The sequence below is a fragment of the Lissotriton helveticus genome, chromosome 7 (genome assembly GCF_964261635.1).
Source record: "Lissotriton helveticus chromosome 7, aLisHel1.1, whole genome shotgun sequence".
Taxonomy (NCBI): Eukaryota; Metazoa; Chordata; class Amphibia; order Caudata; family Salamandridae; genus Lissotriton; species Lissotriton helveticus.
Genome location: NC_136068.1, coordinates 1,738,904,406 through 1,738,922,266, shown reverse-complemented (window position 1 = coordinate 1,738,922,266; position 17,861 = coordinate 1,738,904,406). Strand labels below are relative to the sequence as shown.

Below are 17,861 nucleotides of genomic sequence, written 5' to 3'. Positions count from 1 at the left end.
ACTGTCACCTGTGGTGCATGATGGGAACAGAGTTCTCCTAGAGGCCTTAAAGGCAAAGTGTGCAGATTCTCTGGGGCCTTAAAGGCAGGGTGCCAGTCTGATTTTCTGTACACAGACAATTTTTCATATGCAGCCTTTTAGGCTAATAACTGTTTACAACAGGTTCTTTGATGAAAATAAAAGTTTTTCATGGTTATGAAATGCATTTTGGGCTCATGCCTGTTTATTGCATTTATATTTAGCATATTTTCATGCTTCAGAACGTGTGTAAGGTTGGCTTTATTAGCCTATGTGTATATGTTAGGCTGCATATTATGGTTGTTATACATGTATATGTGTATAATTATTTTAGTACAATGTACTTTTTGATATATTTACACATATATATGTATATTGTTATGTGTTCCGGGTTCCCGCTCATGGGCGGAGATAATTCAGTGCTTATGACTATTAATGAGTATCCCCTGGAAGAGAATCTGTTTTACTGAATGCCCATTTGTTATGAACTGTGTTATTTAACTCTGTTTTTACATAACGTTTTCCGCCTTTTCCGTGGCGGTTTTTGCTTTGCTTTGAACACAATCTTGGAGACACACCGTGTGTGCATCCAACTGCCTGGGAGGGGACAAATTAAATTCTAGAAAGGTGGAGTTTGTAAGAGCTCATATCCTTCAAATCTATGCCGCGAGGCGGAGAAGCGCCAAAGGGAATTCAGTCTGCACCCATACCAGCAGTCCGGGGCCAGCACTGTGCCCAAAATTTGATTCACTCCGCTGAGGAACTCAAAAGCTTTTCTTCAAGCAGTTATCAACTAGAGCAATCTGCTTTCTCTAAACTTTCTAAGCTAGACATTCTAACTCAGAACCAGCCAATTGCCTGCCTGCCTAATCAAAGGCTAATAACCAATTTGCCTATGGATAATAAAACTGTTTCTGAGTCTATGATCAAATACTCGCTGCCATTCTGCTTTTGGAACAATAATCAACTTACTGTAAACTACCTCTATACGCAGTCCTAGGGCTAAACATCAATTGGCTTCTACCTGCTAAATTCCAAATCTCTAAACATCTTATTTATGACAGATACATGACTAACAGATGACTCGGTGCCAGATATTCTGGCAGCCCTGTAAGCACAAAGGGGTGGAGAGAACCAGACCTCGAGGGAATAAATAAACAAGCAGTGGCACAATTATGTGTTTTGAAAAACTGCCCTCACTAACACACAAATGTGTGTGACATGCTTCATCATCGGGTCTGCTTACAAAACGCCCTGGCGTAGCCACGCACAGGGCGAAGCATAGTGAGGGGGGGAACACAAAACACAATAAAGGAGACGAACACAAAAGTGACAAACAGTGATCACAGATAAAGTGTTAGCCCAAGACTGGGTTAAGTGATAGATAAAGGTGCAGTAAAGATAGTGCTATTAAAACTGTCTCATGGATACCAGTCAAACCTATATTCATAGGTTCCAAGGTCAGGATTAAAAATGAATAAAGGATGGGAAGTGTTTATGAAGGAAATCAAGTTCCTAAAACACCCCTCCTAAAACTGCAAGACAAGACTGGGACGGATAGATGTCCTGAAGAAGACAGACGTGACCTGTTGAATGTGGGCACTATAATACGAACGAAACATGTTGGCTATCGCAGTTTTAGGAGGGGTGTTTTAGGAACTTGATTTCCTTCATAAACACTTCCCATCCTTTATTCATTTTTAATCCTGACCTTGGAACCTATGAATATAGTTTTGACAGGTATCCATGAGCCAGTTTTAATAGCACTATCTTTACTGCACCTTTTTCTATCACTTAACCCAGTCTTGGGCTAACACTTTATCTGTGATCACTGTTTGTCACTTTTGTGTTTGTCTCCTTTATTGTGTTTTGTGTTTCCCCCTCCCTATGCTCCACCCTGTGCGTGGCTACGCCAGGGCGTTTTGTAAGCAGACCCGATGATGAAGCATATCACACACATTTGTGTGTGAGTGAGAGCAGTTTTTTCAAAACACATAATTGTGCCACTGCTTGTTTATTTATTCACTCGAGGTCTGGTTCTCTCCACCCCTTTATGTGTTTACATGTGATGTGGTTCGGGGTGGTAGAGTTGTTTTTGACCCTCTCCCCTTTTCTGTGAAGGATGAATTCTGGCAGCCCTCCCAGAAGATTTCTATTTGCTTAACACTAAATCGCCCCTAGGGGAAGAAAGGTGGTGGGGTGGTGGAAATTGTTAAACACCTTACAATTGACAAACGTCCCCCATTACCACTCCCTGGGGTGGACAACGTTGTGATTAAACTCGACTCTCCTGCATCCGCACTTCCATCCATCCTCATGCACAGACTGCCGGGACATATGCAGAACTACACCCAATTTGTGGTTGGATCCCCATCTGAGCTAGCCATGGACTTTGCAAAAATTCTTCTCGTTAGTGATTTGAACTATTGGCCGAATAAAGCCACCGGTGGTCAAATGGCACTAGACCTGACCAACCTGTTATCAACCCTAAACCTTGACCAACATATTTTTGTACCAACCCACACTAAAGGTCACACCTTAGATCAAGTCTGGTTTCCAATCTATTTATAACTAACCTTAACCTCTCCCCTTGTATTCAGCCTGACCATCACCTTATTCACTTCACCATAAAAGAGCTAGCTTTACCTAAACTCCCCTCTCGCCCGGGCCCTTTCACTAGAAACTGGAATGGCACTGAGCTTAACTCGTTTTGTAACACACTGCTCCTGACTCCTCCTACTCCTACTCCTACTGTGAAACTGGCAGGTTATGAGGAAGCAATAGCGGACTGGCTAACGAAAGCCAGCAACTCGCATTGCCCCCTGCGGAAAGCACAGCCTACCCGCCGCCACTAAACTTCCAAGTGGTTCTCCGCAGAGTTGAAGGCAGCAAAGCTTTACCTCCAACAGGCAGAATGTAAATGGCGAATCACTTGTTCGCATGAAAACAGAGACTTTGTTGTCCAATGTCTAAAAGCATACCAAAAATTAATCTTACAGGCAAAATCAACCTTTGTTTCTAACAAAATCCTGAATTCAGAAAAGAAGTTGAAAGTTACCTTCGAGACTGTCAGAGAACTCTCCAATCCTAACAGACGTTCACTACCAGTGATCCCCACTCAAAATCTTTGTGATGAACTGAACAAGTTCTTCACTGAGAAAATAAAAGTTATAAATAATTACATTCCTTCTAGCACTCAAACCTTTAGCACTCTACCAGAAGATAGAAACCCAAGTCTCTTTCTGAATTTCAGCAAAGAGCGTCTTTTTGAGCTGGAGGCCACATTCAAAACAGGCTCGCACAATAACATCTGTCCCCCATCATACTTAGGAACTATAGACTAATCTCCTTGCTTCCCTACTTAGCTAAATTACTAGAGTCTTGAGCAGCTCAACATCTTTGCTCCTTTCTGGAGGAGTCCGGTTTCTTTAACTCCCACGAGGCAGGTTTTCGTCCTGCCCATTCACCTGAGACAGTCATCCTCGCTATTATGGATAATATGATGAAGGAAGTGGATAATGGATCACCAAGGCACTGCTCTAACTCGGATCTCTCAGCAGCTTTTGATATGGTCGACCATACTTTATTGATCGAGTTTGTCAGCACTGCAGGACTGTGTGACACTGCCCTTTAGTGATGGGATTCCTTTCTCAAGTGATGGACTCAGCCAGTCTCTCTTCCCCCTTATCGCTCTGCCAAGATTCATTTGGACTGTGGTGTAACTCAGGGATCATCCTTATCCCCCACTAGCTTAACCTTTACATTAGTCCGTTAATACACTCTCTTCAGAAGCAAAACGTGAAAATATTTAAATATGCTGATGATATAAAGCTGATTTTTACCACTGACCACACCATTGAATCTAAGGCATTCTTTCAAAACACTAAGCTTTATGTCCAGGACTGGATGAATTTTTACCAGCTTAAGTTAAACTTCAAAAATACAAAAGTGGTAGTAACGAAAAATAACTCGATCAAATGGAATCCCTCCTTTTGGTCCCCCGAATTAGATTCTCCCCCCACGCCTAAGAGAGCAGTGAAAAGCCTTGGGAATTCTAATCGATGAGGATTCATCACTCAAACAACAGATTAGTGCCATTTCATCCTCTTGCCACTTCCAACTCAGGAAAATAAGAAAAATCAAGAGATATTTTACGGAGGAAGTGACTACTCAAATTGTAATCGTACTCACGATATCACCGCTTGACTATGGCAATGTACATTACTTGGGACTCCACGGTGGCTTAAACTACAGGCTGCAACTAATGCAAACTCAAACAGCCTGGCTGATCTTCTGTCAGCTACGACACTGTCACACTAAACCACTTATGAAAAAGCTACATTGGGGCCCAGAGGACTTTTTTGTTTTATAACTGCCTGCACTATTTTGAAGGCTCTTTATGGCAAATGCCCTGCTTTCGTATTTTCCAGAACTCAGTGCTATTCTCCAACTCGCCATTATAGATCGTCTCACCTCAATTTACTCACAGTGGCAAGAAGTAAAAGAAAAAGACTAGGAGGAGCCTTTTCTGTATTAGAACCCGTAACGTGGAAACACTCTCCCTTCGGACATTAGATCAGTATTCAATTATGGGAATTTCAGGAAACTTTTGAAAACCTGACTGGTCTGACAAGACTATGTCGAACCCGGATGCTAGTTGTTGCCTTGCTGCCAGTGCCAAGAGACCTCATGGCTAACGTGCACTTTATAAGATTGCTATTACATAACATGACATAACTCCTCTGAACATCATAGAATATGCAGAGGCGGCTGTGGGCATCCACTTTCCCACTACAGTATAAAATCCTTCTGAAGTGTCCAATCCTGTTTGACAGATCTGATGGGTTTACACGTAACACTAGGGGTACACTAAGAAGGTACAGAACAGGCTGCCAAGACGATTCTGGAGTACTTCCTGCCTAGTTGCTCGAAAATTCAGCTTTTGTTTTGACCAGACTTCTGTTTCTCCATTTAGCAGGGGTTTAGTGGTTGTGTCAAACTGGATTTTGGAATTAGATGTGGGAGGACACCAGGATTATTACAGCACACTCCCCCCACACACACCAAGCCCTCACAGCCCACGTGTAGTGTGGATAAAGACTTTTGCCTTCTTGAAAATGCCCAAAGTGGGTAGGGTCGCCCTGGGAACATCTATCCCATTGGTTAGGGTGTGACAAGGTGCCATTCCCACCCACTAGTTCCTGTCAGCCATAAATGTGGCATCTCTATGCACCCACTTCAAAACACAGAGCAACCGGAGGAAGAACAGAACTGGACCTGCTGTGTGCGACATGAGGAGCTCTGAATGACTGGACCTGCTCCCTCCTTCACCCAGGACAATGAAGTGGGCTATAAGAGTCAAAGGATCCAGGGCAGGACAGACCATAGCGGGCATTGGCGCTTTCCCGGGAGGCTGAAAGGGTGGAGGCTGGTTTTGCGGCACTGGGGGCAGTTTTTTTGTTTTGTTACTGGGGGTCGGTTTTGCAGCGGCGCTCCAATAGCAGGCCCCAGTAACAAAAGCAGCAGTTCTTCATACTTGCACTGCTGGGTGTGGGGGGGGTTGGTCCTACAAAATTGGCAGTGCTGCTTTGGGTTCCCATTCTGGCCATGATAAGGTTTATCTCCTCCGGCTAAAGGGATTCAACAAGCTAAAAGAGGCCCTTCCTGCAACTTCCCAGCTGCCCAGTGGCAACTGGACCCTGCTGTTGGTCTCTGCCTGACATCGGCGAGTTTGTAGTTTCCTCCTCTGAGGTCCTGGGTGGGCTTTAGAAGTGTCTCACAGTGGTAGATTAGGACTTACAGGACTAAGACAGAAGGTAAAAGCTTAGACCCTGATAAGAACAATAGTTACTTACCTGTAATCTGTGGTTCTCCAGTATTGGTGTCTTTCATAGATTCACATGCCTGAATCATTCCCCGTCGTCGGAGTGGGAGTCCCACGGTATATAAAAAAGCAATAATATGCTATAATAACATTGGAAAAACCAGTAATTCCCAACCAGGAAGTAAAGTAGCCCAAGCTACAGTAGAAAAAACTTCCACACTCATGACTATCCTAGTCATTTTGTATAGTCTAAACTACAGCCAATCAGGCGACAGCACCCACCAGAATGTTCTCCCCAGAGGCTCAGGCTCTCAGATTTTCTCGCACAGGAGTGAAGCTAAAAACATCCTAGCCTAAAGAGCCTCAGAGGGGAGGTGGGCGGGTTGCATGTGAATCTATGAAAGACACCAATACTGGAGAACCACAGATTACAGGTAAGTAACTATTGTTCTTCTCCAGTATTAGGGTGTCTTTCATAGATTCACATGCCTGAATCAGAGTAGATAGCAGTACCGAAATAATGCTTGGAAGACGCTTTTTGTAACATAAGTTTGTACATAGCAGGTATATACATTCACATAATAAAATGCCAACATTCATATATGCATGAAAAAACTTGCAAGCACATGAGAATGCACCCAACTTAGGCATGGAATAAGCGTCTGGAAAGCAGTACAGAGGAGGAGGGAAAAACAGAGGCTCATCTTATCTGAAAAGCTTACGTAGAACCGCTTGACCCACTGACGTATCAGCCTCGCTGGCAGCATCTGAACAATAATGCCTGGTGAAAGTATGTCTGCTGGACAAAGTCGCTGCTCTGCAGATTTGCTGACGAGGAACTCCAGCGAAAAGAGCAGTCGAGGAAGAAACAGCTCTTGCAGAGTGAGCTCTTGGAATTGTCTGTAAAGGTCTTCCAGCTTGAAGATGGCAAAAGTCAATAGCTGCAGAAATCCATCTAGCTATGGTTTGTTTAGACACTGCTTGTCCTTGCCTTATCTTACCATAGGCAATAAACAGTTGATCAGATTTGCGAATGGCAGAGGTCATTTGCAAACAGAATTTTAAACATCTTCTGATGTCAAGGGTATGTAATGCCCTCTCCGCAGGGGATTGCGGATTAGGAAAAAACGTCTTTAAGATGACTGGTTAGTTCAGGTGGAAAAACGTAGGCACCTTAGGCATAAACCTTGGGTTTGTATTAGCACCGCAGAATTGGACGTGAATTGCCAGAAAGGTGAATAGACGGTGACAGCTTGAACATCACTGACTCTTCTAGATGAAATTAATGCTAGCAAAAGAGAAACGTTCCATGTTAGGATTATGAAATACACCCTGTGAATTGGCTCAAATGGGTGGCGCATGAGCTGCGCTAAAAATACATTAAAAATGCCATGATGGAGGCGGACGACGTACAGGAGGAAACATTCTGAATAGTCCCTTAAAGAACTGTTGTATTCTTTGAAGAGTAAAGAGAGATGGACCCATCCTGACGTTACCTTGAAATGGCTGCCAAAAAGACCTTAACAATGCATGAGATAAGCCTGATCTTGCCAAGTGCAAGAAAAAAGGTAATATCTGGTCCAGCGTTGCATGAAATGGGTGAACCCCAGCAGATTAACACCAATGCAGATTCTTTACCATTAAAGTCTGTATGTCTTTATTTTAGCAGGTGCTTTCGCGTAAGCCAGTACCTCCTTACAATCCGTCAAGATATTCAGATGAGCTAATTCAAGGTGCTCAGAACGCCAAGCTACAAATTTTTAGAGAAGCCGGATCCTGAAGGCACATCTGACCATTCTGAATGGAGAGGAGATTCGTATTGGTCGAAACTGTATTGGATCGCACTCCGAGAGGAGAAGAAGTTTGGTGGACCAGAATTGGCAAAGCCACCTGGGGGCGAAGAGAATCAAGCGACACGGCTCTTTCATCTTCCGGAGAACCCCTGGAACCAACAGTATCGGAGGAAAGGCGTAAGCATATATTTGAGACCAGTTTATCGAAAATGTCTTCCCTTGCGAGTCCCTGTGGGTAAGCCAGCTTGAAAAGAAACAGGCATTTGCTGTTCTTTTTGGTCGCAAAGCGGTCCAGATCGGGATGACCCCACTGCTGGAAGATTCGATCCGCTGTTGGCTGATGTAATTCCTATTCGTTATTGGACACCGTTGACCTGCTGATGGTGTCCGCCAGCACATTTGCAACTCACGGCACATGAACAGCCAAGAGATTGATCCTGTGTGGTATAGCCCAAGCCCATACCTCTTGGGCTTCATGAGATAGAAGAACCAACCTCGTTCTTCCCTGTATGCTTAAGTAATGCATACTTGAAGTATTGTCTGAGCGAACCAATACTGTGGCCCCTTGAATGATTGCACGAAAGGATTTGAGGGCTAAGAAGATGGCACCTAGCTCTAGCAGATTGATGTGCCAAGCCTTTTGTTGAGGGTTCCATTTACCGCTGACTTTCAGCACTTGAAGACATGCTTCCCAACCCTCGAGGGATGAGTCTGTAGTGATTGTGTAATTTTGGCGCTTCTTGAAAGAGACGCACACACCTTCTACAAATTTCTTTCTTGGACCCACCAAACAAGAAAGGCCTCTTGCATCCGAGTGATTAGAATGAGATCTTCGATTGAACTGGAGACCTGCAACGACTTTTGTCTAGCTCCTCTAGCAATTTTCTCATGTGTAATCTGTAGAAGCACCACCAAGTAGGAGCTGCAGGCCCGTCGTTCGTGTGAGACAAACACCTTTGCTAGGTTTGTACGGATTGATGCTCCGAAAAACGTTCATATCGGAGCTAGTACTAGTTGGGACTTGTCATGATTTATTGAAAACCAGGTTTTGAAACAGTGACTGACAAGTCTGGGTGTGCTGGACTGCTTGTAAATAAGAGCGAGCCCCTATTATACAGTTGTCTCAGTAATGATGAATTTGTATGCCTTGCAGACGTAGATAGGGTGCCACTGGTGCCAGGATCTACGTAAAGACACGTGAAGCCGACCTAAGTCCAAAAGGTAGGGCTTTAATTGAAAATGTTTTGTATCTATTGTAAAGCGTAGCCACTTCCTGTGCTTAGGAAGAATTGGCACATCAAAATAGACCTCTTGGAGGTTGAATGTAGTTATAAAGTCGTTCTGGCATAAGAACCTTAGGACTTTGAGGTACAACATTGGTAAAGTTTGCGCAAAGATCTAAAATCATGCGCTACTTTCCTGATTTGCTTGTTGAGGAGGAACTGAGAGTAAACCCTAACGCTGTTGGAGATTCGGAACCACTCCGACGGTCCCTGTTTGTATCCATATAGACACTTGTGCAAACGACTCCCGTAGATGAGAAAGGTGGAGGTCCCTTTGGAGGTGTAGAAAAAAGGAAATTTGACAACTTCTAGAGCGTGCCCTTGGGCATGACGTTTAAAAACCCAACGGTCTTCTGTCACCTTTGACCAATTGGAATAAAAGTGAGATATTAGACCTCCGACGTTTTTGGAGGGAATAAAGGTGGGTTCAAGGTAATCCATTGTTTCTTAGAAGAGTTGCCTCGGCCGTACGATGAATTGTAGGAACTGTTGGTACTTTGCCCATGTGACTGTGTTTGATTTGAGTAACGCAGTTGGTTATGATTGTAGGAGCCAATACTGGATGGAACTCCCCTGAAAAAAGGACGTGGATCTACGTGCTTGGCACCACGAAAAGGCTGCGATTCTATATCCAGAGGGTGTGGGCAGTATCTGTGTGCTGGCCAGAAGGGATCCTCAATCAAAAGGCAAATGAAGTATTGAAGTTGGAACCTCCTTGCGAAAGACGTAGCATTGAAGCAAAAATGTCTTCGCCAGACTGCCCCTCTTGCGAGCTGTTGAAAACCTGTACACGCAATGTACGCTGCACAGTGTATTATTTCTGATGCACTACTCTCTCTCTCTCTCCCTCCTGCAGGATCTTCAAAGTGTGAGGCTTGGAGGATTCTGGAATACGTTCTACTAGCGCCAACATGTCAGAGCACATCTGGCGGCATACCTGCCCACTGGCTTGCAAGATAATCGCTGAGCCGCCTGAGTAATGACTGAGTCAGGGTAGGCTGAGAGACTAGAAAAGCAGGTGAATAGTGGCGAGCTTCACACGTCTTGTCAAGGCGTGGAAAAAACACTGGCACAGAGTCTGGCCCATGCATGACTTTAACACCTTCTTCCTAATAAAGTCTATGATAGGAAGTGAACGAACTTGCCTCTGTGGTTTCCCCAGGACGAGGGGAAAGGGGAAAACCGATTCGCCGCTCTCTTCATAAGGAGGGGAAAACCTCCAATATTCTCCAAGAAGAATAATGGCGGAAGTAAAAGGCCAGCACGCCATCACGTGGATGCAGCAGAAAGCTGCCGTCGACGAAATAAATAGTCTACAAAAGCACTGTGCATAAAAGTCAATAGTGTGTGAAACCAACTATCAACGGGCTCAAACGTCGACGAATCCAACAGTTGACAGGGTCATCCGTTAACGAAGTCAACTGGCGTCGAAGCTGAATATTGACGAAGCTCACCGTCTACAGAGCTCACCGTCTACAGAGCTCACCGTCTACAGAGCTCACCGTCTACAGAGCTCACCGTCTACAGCTCACCGTCTACAGAGCTCACCGTCTACAGAGCTCACCGTCTACAGAGCTCACCGTCTACAGAGCTCACCGTCTACGGAGCTCACCGTCTACGGAGCTCACCGTCTACGGAGCCCACCGTCTACGGAGCCCACCGTCTACGGAGCCCACCGTCTACGGAGTTCAGAGTTCAGTCTACAGAGCCCACAGTCTACAGAGACTACAGTCTACGGAGCTCACCGTCTACGGAGCTCACCGTCTACGGAGCTCACCGTCTACGGAGCTCACCGTCTACGGAGCTCACCGTCTACGGAGCTCACCGTCTACGGAGCGCACAATTTACGGAGCTCTCACCGTCTACGGAGCTCTCACCGTCTACGGAGCTCTCACCGTCTACGGAGCTCTCACCGTCTACGGAGCTCTCACCGTCTACGGAGCTCTCACCGTCTACGGAGCTCTCACCGTCTACGGAGCTCTCACCGTCTACGGAGCTCTCACCGTCTACGGAGCTCTCACCGTCTACGGAGCTCTCACCGTCTACGGAGCTCTCACCGTCTACGGAGCTCTCACCGTCTACGGAGCTCACCGTCTACGGAGCTCACTGTCTATGGAGGTCACCGTCTATGGACGAGCCTACCGTCTACAGAGCTCACCGTCGATGAGCCTACCGTCGACGAGCCTACCGTCGACGAGCCTACCGTCGACGAGCCTACCGTCGACGAGCCAACCGTCGACGAGCCTACCGTCGACGAGCCTACCGTCGACGAGGCCTACCGTCGACGAGGCCTACCGTCGACGAGCCAACCGTCGACGAGCCTACCGTCGACGAGCCTACCGTCGACGAGGCCTACCGTCGACGAGCCTACCGTCGACGAGCCTACCGTCGACGAGCCTACCGTCGACGAGGCCACCGTCGACGAGGCCACCGTCGACGAGACTACCGTCGACGAGGCTACCGTCGACGAGGCCAACTGTCAAAGACATTTACATCGACAAAACTCCCAGTGGTCGACGAGCCTGCAGTCGACAAGAGGGCACTGTCCTCACTGTCGTCGACGAAAGCCTGGAGGCGGCGTCATTGCAGAGCACCAGTGACTGCAGAGATTGTCCTCCGAGAGTAAATCGACCGTATCGTCGACAAGCTGGCACATTTTTACGTAGAAAAGTGCGCAGAGTGAGTCTAGACGCCTGAGAGTAAATCTCGTGGGCGTAGATGTGGGAGGCACAGACTCAAAGAAGGCCAGAGACCCCTTAATTGTGATGTTACTTCAGCTGGTGAAGTAGAGGAGAAGCATCTCTTAACATCTTAACGTGCAGGACAAAACAAAAAAATCCTCCCACATCAGAAGGGGGGTATAGTCTAAGCACAAGAACAACCCCTTCTCCTCCTACCATGTCAGAGACAGGCAGAGTGCTGGTCCATATACTCTTCATGAGGGTTCACAGGAAAAAGTCTCAGCTTTCCACAAGTCACGCAGGGCCTGAAGGTAGACTTCATGTAAGAAGACATTACAAAACTGTGATATATTGAAGAAAAAATTGAAGAAAAACTATGAAAATTGAAGAAAAACTGAGCAGAGCTCAGGGAGACTCCCTTCACACGACGTGCGGTAGAAAATCTGAGAGCCTGAGCCTCTGGGGAGAACATTCTGGTGGGTGCTGTCGCCTGATTGGCTGTAGTTTAGACTATACAAAATGACTAGGATAGTCATGAGTGTGGAAGTTTTTTCTACTGTAGCTTGGGCTACTTTACTTCCTGGTTGGGAATTACTGGTTTTTCCAATGTTATTATAGCATATTATTGCTTTTTTATATACCGTGGGACTCCCACTCCGACGACGGGGAATGATTCAGGCATGTGAATCTATGAAAGACACCCTAATACTGGAGAAACCTGGTAGGCACATAAGATCTGTGCTCCATTGCGATCAGCGTCATATTGCACCTAGGTCCCGGTGTACCGCGACAGTTGACCATCATTGCAATTTGTGCTTCTGGGTGCTATTCCTACTTAAAGCTTTGAACATTCATAGCTCCAGTTACCCTTATTAGAATGTTGACATTTTGTTCGGAATGCTATCACTTCAACCCTGCCTATCTAGTGGGTTGGAGCAGAGCTCTACAAGTCTTAATGAAAATAAGGCGAGAATTGAAGATGCTCCTTGTTAAGATCAGCCCACTGTGTGCAATTACAACCTAAGCATCCCATAGTTGTTCTGTACAGGACTCTACACCTCCCTCTTGACTTAGTGATGCAGCTAGTGCTCAGCTGTTAAGACTTACTGTTATATTGTATAGCACTCAAGTTCACCCAGAATACACTTAAAAAGCTGCCTTACTGAAGGATAAATACAACACAAAACCAAATAATGTGATATTTTCTACTGACCGCTACAAAACTCAAACGAGGGGAGTTATAGCATAAAAAATGAAGATCATAGGTGTGCCCACCTGAAACTAATAGATGCTGACTCCTTGACAAGCTTAGAACTCATAAATATAAGTGTTTCCAGTGTCGTGCGCCAGAGGAATTACAAAGGAGGTATTCTTTGATTTAACAAAAACATGCTATTTTTTAAGAAGAAGAAATTAATTTAGGGATATGCACAAATGTAATACCACTGACAAAGTCTTTGGTTGGCTAAACATTATTACTCATTTCCAACATTTCTGATGAGCACACAAGAATCAACATAAAAATTTCGACTGATCCAAAGCAACTGGCAAACTATAGGCCCATCTCCCTCCTCCCTGTCTTCTCCAAAATTTTGGAGAAGGAAGTCAACTGGCAACTGTCCCAATACCTTGAAGATAACAAAATATTACATTCCAGTCAATCAAGTTTTGACCCCACTTTAGCACTGAGATAGTGCTTCTGGAAGTAGTGGAGCATGTCAAAAGCACTCTTGACAAGGGAGGCAAGGCCATTCTGATCATGTTGGACCTAACTGCAGTTATCCACATGGTGACCCATTTAAAACTACTGGAATGCCTTCAAGTGATAGGGATCAGAAACATTGCCTTGAAATGGCTGACCTCTTTTTTGAGCAATCACAGCTAAGAAGTATGGCTGCCCCCATTTCTTCGCAAGCTAGAAATAACTCAGACTGTGAGCATACCCCAGGGATCTGCTATAAGTCCCACCCTGTTCAACGTTTACCTCACAGCTATGGCAATCTTGGCAGAGTCAATGGGTGCAAAGGTAATTTCTTACGCTGATGATACGCAGCTTCTCTTCTCCTGTGGTAAGGGAGAGGAGCCAGATGGCAAGCTCATCTCTAAATGTCTTGCTTAGGTGTTTCAGTGGTTGGCCAGGCACCAATTGAAATGACGACCGGACAAGACGGAGATGCCCATCCAAACTTATTGAGAACTTGCTGGCCTAAAAGATGAACCGCAGCAAGGTCCTCTTCAGAATTCTGTGAAGAATCTAGGCAATAAATCTGACAGCACCCTCTATTTCCAACCGCAGATACAAGCTTTAATCTGCTCATACTTCAGCACTCTTCGTATGCTGAAAAGATTTATACCTCTCCTGTCCGAGTCTGCCTGCAAAAAGGTTATCCAGGCTCTAATCATGATGAGACTGGATTATGGTAATGCCCTTTATCTCGGACTCCCTGAGTACCTTCTTAACAGACTTCAGTTGGTGCAGAATTCAGGAACCAAACTTCTACTTAAACTTCCAACCAGGACTCACATGTCTACCCATCTGAAGGCCCTTCATTGGCTCCCTGTAAAAAAAGAGGGTGGAATTTAAGGCCATGGTATTAATGTATAATGCCTTTCACAACTCTGGAGCTGGTCATCTCCGAGAGAGGATTCATAAATTCACCCAAGCTGCGACTCTGCGATCTTCCTCCATTCCCTTGGCAACAGTGCCTTGGATCCACCAACTTAGAATGGGCGGTAGATCCTTCTCCTATCTAGGGCCGCTCACTTGGAATAAACTTCAGAGAATCCTCCGCCTAGTGAGTAAGCTTGCTGTTTTCAAGAAGAAACTAAATATGTGACTTTTCATGCAGTGAGTCTAGTTTTTTATGTTTCGTGCCTTAAGCCTGAGCGCCGGGACACTCTCTGAGAAGCTGTGCACTGTATAAATCGTTATAACAACATGAAAAAACAAAGGCCAATAAACCACAATCACACACCTGGGGCCAGTCGAGCAAGGCTGCAGTCATCTGTCCAGTTTGATTGCAGTCATCATCTATGGCCTAAAAAGGAATAAACACACAAATATGTCAATCGTTGGGAGATAGCTATGCATGGTTTACAGAAGCAAATGTGGCAGAGAATAAAATTAATGAAAGGATACCGTAAACTAAAATCAACAATTGCAACTATCAATCCGAAAACATGTTAAATGTTATTCCATCTTGGTATGCAGATCAGTGGATGTTTTGAAGGTCAAGATTGGGCATCTGAGTAAGGAATAATGTTTTATTTAACTAGCACTCGGGGCAGCCTCTGATCCGAAAGAGCTGCATGGTTGCAATCAGGACTAATTATGACAGAATACGATTCTGACAGGTTTCGGTACAATGGTAGAGTCAGTAAAAAACGAGTTGCTTACCTGTACACTATGGTTCTCCAGTATTATATTTCATAGATTCTCATGCTTGTATCTTCCCCGTCGTCATGGTGGGAGTCTCACGGTAACAGAATGACCGTAGCAGTACCATAGAGAAAAACTGCATAGAAAATCCCATAAGGAATGACATAATTTGGTAACCAGACCTCCTCATTGTTTGATCCAAAACTCAGCCAATCAGCAGAAAGCCCTGACATCACATTTACCAGCAGGTCAAATGTTCTACCTGAGAAACGGGGAGGTGAGCGGGCGCATGTGAATCTATGAAAGATAATACTGGAGAACCATAGTGTACAGGTAAGTAACTCGTTTCTTCTCCAGTATTGAATCTTTCACAGATTCACATGCTTGTATCAGGGTAGCAAGTAGTACATAAGTCTCGTAGCGTTTCCAGGATAGAACCCTAAGAACTCTGGGCTCTGCTTCTAAACCTTGTGATGTAAAATCCATTGGACACCATCCAGAATTAATAAATAAGTTCTGTGAACTACGAAAGTGAAATGCAGCATACATAGAACAGTACTAAAATAGTGCATAAATCAACATTTATTCATAAACCACTATATTTGTCATGTGATCAAGGCAGGGATCTGCCGAAACGCGTCGTGATGGCCGGTGGCACTCATGAAATAAACTAATAATGAGCACAGAATTGGGTCTACCTCGTCTTACTTGCAAGTCCGTGGTGAAGTTATGGTGGAGGCGAGCTATAGATATATATATATGTATATATATATATATACTTTGACAAAGAAGCATATATATAGTTTGAAACAAAAACTACCTTATTGAAATAAACGCCGGTGAACTGCTTGTCCCACTGCTCATGGCGAAATGGATAGGTCAGGGAGCCTGTTCACCAGCAAAGGGGAAGAAATGGGGGTGATCACGGTCATTAATAAGAACTCGAAGATAACCATTGCTGACCAACAGCACGATGAGGCAGGAAGACTGCTAATAACGCAGCTAAAGAGAGCTGAAGAGACCATACACTTAGTGAACCTATATGCCCCTAACAAAGACAACACCGCATACTGGGAAGGAATTGCAGAGAGACTGGAGGCTATCCCCCAAAATGACTTGACAGTAATGGCAAAGACCCATGGCGACTACAACATCCCAACACCAGAGACTACACCTTTTACTCTAACCCGCACAACTCCTACAGTAGAATAGACTACATCTTAATCTCAGGGACACACACAATTAATAGAGCACTCCGAAATAGCGACCAGGACTATATCAGACCACTCATGCCTCAACCTACAGCTGGCAGGGTGTCACAACGAGAGCCTCACCCTTAGGTGGAGGTTCAACAACGAAGTTCTGGCAAACCAGGACGACAAGGATAAAATACATCAAGCCATCAGGGAATACATCACACACAATGACACACTCCACATGGACCCCAAGACCCTGTGGGAAGCGCTGAAAGCTACAATCAGGGGCTCACTCATAGAAATCAAAGCCAAACTGAACAAGAAAGCTAAGAGCTGACTGGAACAGCTAGAAAAAGACATAAAAACCCTAGAGACGCTTCACATCAATGACACAGGGAACTCTAGCGCCCTAATAGAACTGCAGGAAAAAAAATACGAATACAATAAAATACTGAGCGGAAGGGCTGGCATATGTATCAACAAATACATGCAGATTAACCTCTGCGAGGCCACCAAGGCAGGAAAGCTGTTAGCATCCTACCTGAAACATAAACAAAGGCAACACACCATAGCATTAATCACCGACTCAAACAACAACACGTACACTCGACACAAGGACATCCTGCGCACAATTCAGCGAGTTTTACCAAGAACTTTACAAAAGGGACGAAACCCTAGAAAAGATGGTTGCACCAGCTACCTGGACAACCTAAACCTCCCAAAACTTTCAAAGGAAGAAGCTCAGAAACTAGGTTAGGAGATATCCTCATCCGAAATTGTGATAGCAATTAAATCACTTAAAGATAACAAGGCCCCAGGGCCAGACGGATACACGGCCTCCTTCTATAAAAGTTTCCAATCAAATCTAGTGCCAACTATGAAAAAACTGTTCAACCACTGTGAGGGTGAGGGAAGGGTATCGCAATCCATGACAGAAGCAAACATAATAGTCATTCCCAAAGAAGGCAAAGACACCCAAATGCCCCAAAACTACAGGCCCATCTCACTAATCAACATAGACTGCAAAATCTATGCCAAAATCCTAGCCTCAAGACTCAACCCAGTCCTTCCCCAACTTGCAGGTAGGTTTCCTAAAGACACGCATGTCAAACGATAACACAAGACGACTCCTGTGCCACGTTCTCGAACAGACCTCCAAATCCACGAACCCAGCAGTGGCTCTTACACTAGATGCCGAAAAAGCATTTGACAGAGTGTCCTGGTACTTCCTAGAACAATGCATGCGTGTGTTCAATCTGGCAGAACGGTATACACGCAAAGTATTAGCACTGTATGCAAACCCCAGAGCACAAATAGTCATTAACGGGGGTGTCTCAGAACAATTCACACTGCAGCGAGGGACAAGACAGGGGTGCCCCCTGTCCCCCTCGTTGTTCCTGCTGGCTCTGGAACCCCTGATCAGGGATATCAGTGCCAACAGTGTTATGAAGGGGGTCTCTTTCAACAAAACCACTGCTAAACTAGCCGCGTACGTGGACATCCTCATAGTCATACAGAGCCCTAAGACCTCTATCATGGGCCTAATTGACTCCATTGGCGCATACTCATCCCACTCCGGCTACAAACTTAAAAGGGACAAGTCAGAATGTATGCCTCTGAACATCCATACCACTACAGACGTTTTAAGAACCTCAGGCCTGGCCTGGCAACCCGGCTTCATAAAGTA

General features: G+C 45.1%; 1 protein-coding gene across 2 annotated transcripts in view; it reads right to left on the bottom strand.

The window, feature by feature from the left end:
• Positions 1 to 17,861, bottom strand: part of ETFB (electron transfer flavoprotein subunit beta) — a 528,490-nt gene that overhangs the window by 288,096 nt on the left and 222,533 nt on the right. For both annotated transcript variants that reach the window (XM_078655460.1, XM_078655461.1), the window contains exon 4: positions 14,575 to 14,637. In XM_078655460.1, the coding sequence (XP_078511586.1) occupies positions 14,575 to 14,637 (63 nt within the window). The remainder of the gene's footprint in view (positions 1 to 14,574; positions 14,638 to 17,861) is intronic.